Consider the following 2,725-nt stretch of genomic DNA (forward strand, 5'->3'; position numbering starts at 1 on the left):
TCCCAGTGTTATTATAATGACATGTTTATCTCCCAGTCTATTATAATGCCATGTTTATCTCCCAGTGTTATTATAATGCCATGTTTATCTCCCAGTGTTATTATAATGACATGTTTATCTCCCAGTGTTATTATAATGACATGTTTATCTCCCAGTGTATTATAAGGGGGGGTCCCTTCTAAATAATCAATGTTTCCGTGTCCAGCAGATCTCTTTATTCCAGCATGAACGAGGAGGGTGTGGCTTAGTTGAAATTACAACAATTCCAGTAACAAGTGTAAACAGTTAATTGGTAATTAATTAGTTCAATTAGTAATTAGAAACTGGTCGGGATTTTAGTCTACTAATCATAGATGAACATCCAATTCTCTTCCTTACGGAGTTAAAACAGGGAGACTCGGTTAGACCCGGGCACCTTTTGACCTCATTTCACTGCTCAGACACCAAAACAACAAGACACTTTCTAAATACCTTTTCCCATGAGGTTTCCAGATCTGGAGTCTCTATTAAAAACCTTCTTCCTCATCAAACAGAAGGAACCTACGGTACCTTTTCCCATGAGGTTTCCAGATCTGGAGTCTCTATTAAAAATCTTCTTCCTCATCAAACAGAAGGAACCTACGGTCCCTTTTCCCATGAGGTTTCCAGATCTGGAGTCTCTATTAAAAACCTTCTTCCTCATCAAACAGAAGGAACCTACGGTCCCTTTTCCCATGAGGTTTCCAGATCTGGAGTCTCTATTAAAAACCTTCTTCCTCATCAAACAGAAGGAACCTACGGTCCCTTTTCCCATGAGGTTTCCAGATCTGGAGTCTCTATTAAAAACCTTCTTCCTCATCAAACAGAAGGAACCTACGGTCCCTTTTCCCATGAGGTTTCCAGATCTGGAGTCTCTATTAAAACCTTCTTCCTCATCAAACAGAAGGAACCTACGGTCCCTTTTCCCATGAGGTTTCCAGATCTGGAGTCTCTATTAAAAACCTTCTTCCTCATCAAACAGAAGGAACCTACGGTCTACATATTTCTCTGCCCTTCAAACAAGCCCGATCTCCATTTCAATCCTTTCTTCTTAAATACGGTCTCTCTGCGGTGCTTCCTACATACAGTATAAAACAACACGGTCTCTCACGTGACCAGGAAACAAGTCCAGGAAGAACCCCCCCCCCCCCCCCAAAAAAAAAAACAGTTTGAACAATTCAAGGTCAGTCAGACAAAATTGATAAAAAATACCTTTTGAGCGGATAAGGATTGTAAGAGATTTGAAGAAGTGCACTGGGTTAGAGTCTGTGTGCTCATTTATAACCTACCACAGACAAGTTATTCCAGTCTCGGTTTGAAATCGCATAGCTAGTCTATTTTAAACGCCAAATAAAACCAATTCATTAAATAAAAATAAAAAATGTATTTAGGATCAATCTAACGAGCCAGGCAACTAAAAGCAACATCAAAAACGATGGTTTTTGGTTAGTTTGCTAGCTCGTTAGCCATTTCAAAAATGACCAGCACATATCTGACAACACTTTTGACTATAAACCAACTTTAAATCGTCATGACAACTTTTTAAATCATTCATCGTCGTAAAAAGGAACACTTTAATCAAATAACAAATGTAAAGCAAATGCATTTTGTAGATATAACTGCACAGGTTGTTAGCTAGACACTTTTTTTTCTTCAGTTTTTTTGTATATATAAAAAAAAAAATTATCTGCCAACATTCCATTCAAACACTGTAGCCAATCCACAGCCAGACACTGTAGCCAATCCACAGCCAGACACTGTAGCCAATCCACAGCCAGACACTGTAGCCAATCCACAGCCAGACACTGTAGCCAATCCACAGCCAGACACTGTAGCCAATCCACAGCCAGACGCTGCAGCCAATCCACAGCCAGACACTGTAGCCAATCCACAGCCAGACACTGCAGCCAATCCACAGCCAGACGCTGTAGCCAATCCACAGCCAGACACTGCAGCCAATCCACAGCCAGACGCTGTAGCCAATCCACAGCCAGACGCTGCAGCCAATCCACAGCCAGACACTGCAGCCAATCCACAGCCAGACACTGTAGCCAATCCACAGCCAGACACTGCAGCCAATCCACAGCCAGACACTGTAGCCAATCCACAGCCAGACACTGTAGCCAATCCACAGCCAGACACTGTGCTGAAGTCAGTTGATAACAGGACTTAGAAACGTTGTAAATGAAACAAGTATTGATATTGTATATATATATATATATATATATATAAAAAGCTGACACTTATGGTCTGTGTACATCCTGTATCTTAGAGGCTGTTTACACAGAACAACAGCATCTGTGTACAGGATGGTATAAACCTGCCTTACGACAGTCTGTCTGTTATTCTCCCATTTACCTCCTCACTAGAGAGATAAGGAGAAGAAAGGAGATAAACAGTGTATCTGTCCAGGGTTGTCTGTCGGCAAACTGCAGGTTGATGGGCGCAGTAGGACAGAGGACGGCCGTGGGTTTTGGTCTAGGGTTGTCTGTCGGCAAACTGCAGGTTGATGGGCGCAGTAGGACAGAGGAGGCCGTGGGTTTTGGTCTAGGGTTGTCTGTCGGCAAACTGCAGGTTGATGGGCGCAGTAGGACAGAGGAGGCCGTGGGATTTGGTCTAGGGTTGTCTGTCGGCAAACTGCAGGTTGATGGGCGCAGTAGGACAGAGGAGGCCGTGGGTTTTGGTCTAGGGTTGTCTGTCGGCAAAC

At 43.0% G+C, this 2,725-nt stretch overlaps 1 protein-coding gene across 1 annotated transcript in view; it reads right to left on the bottom strand.

Annotated features, from left to right (window-relative positions):
* Positions 1 to 200: 200 nt before the first annotated feature.
* The window catches only part of LOC135573296 (cytochrome P450 27C1), a 22,196-nt gene continuing 19,671 nt past the window's right edge, over positions 201 to 2,725 (bottom strand). The window contains exon 9 of the mRNA XM_065022153.1: positions 201 to 2,725. This exon is cut by the window's right edge and continues 98 nt beyond it. Coding sequence (XP_064878225.1) covers positions 2,704 to 2,725 — 22 coding nt within the window. The 3' untranslated portion in view covers positions 201 to 2,703.

Source organism: Oncorhynchus nerka, linkage group LG2, assembly GCF_034236695.1.
Source record: "Oncorhynchus nerka isolate Pitt River linkage group LG2, Oner_Uvic_2.0, whole genome shotgun sequence".
Taxonomy (NCBI): Eukaryota; Metazoa; Chordata; class Actinopteri; order Salmoniformes; family Salmonidae; genus Oncorhynchus; species Oncorhynchus nerka.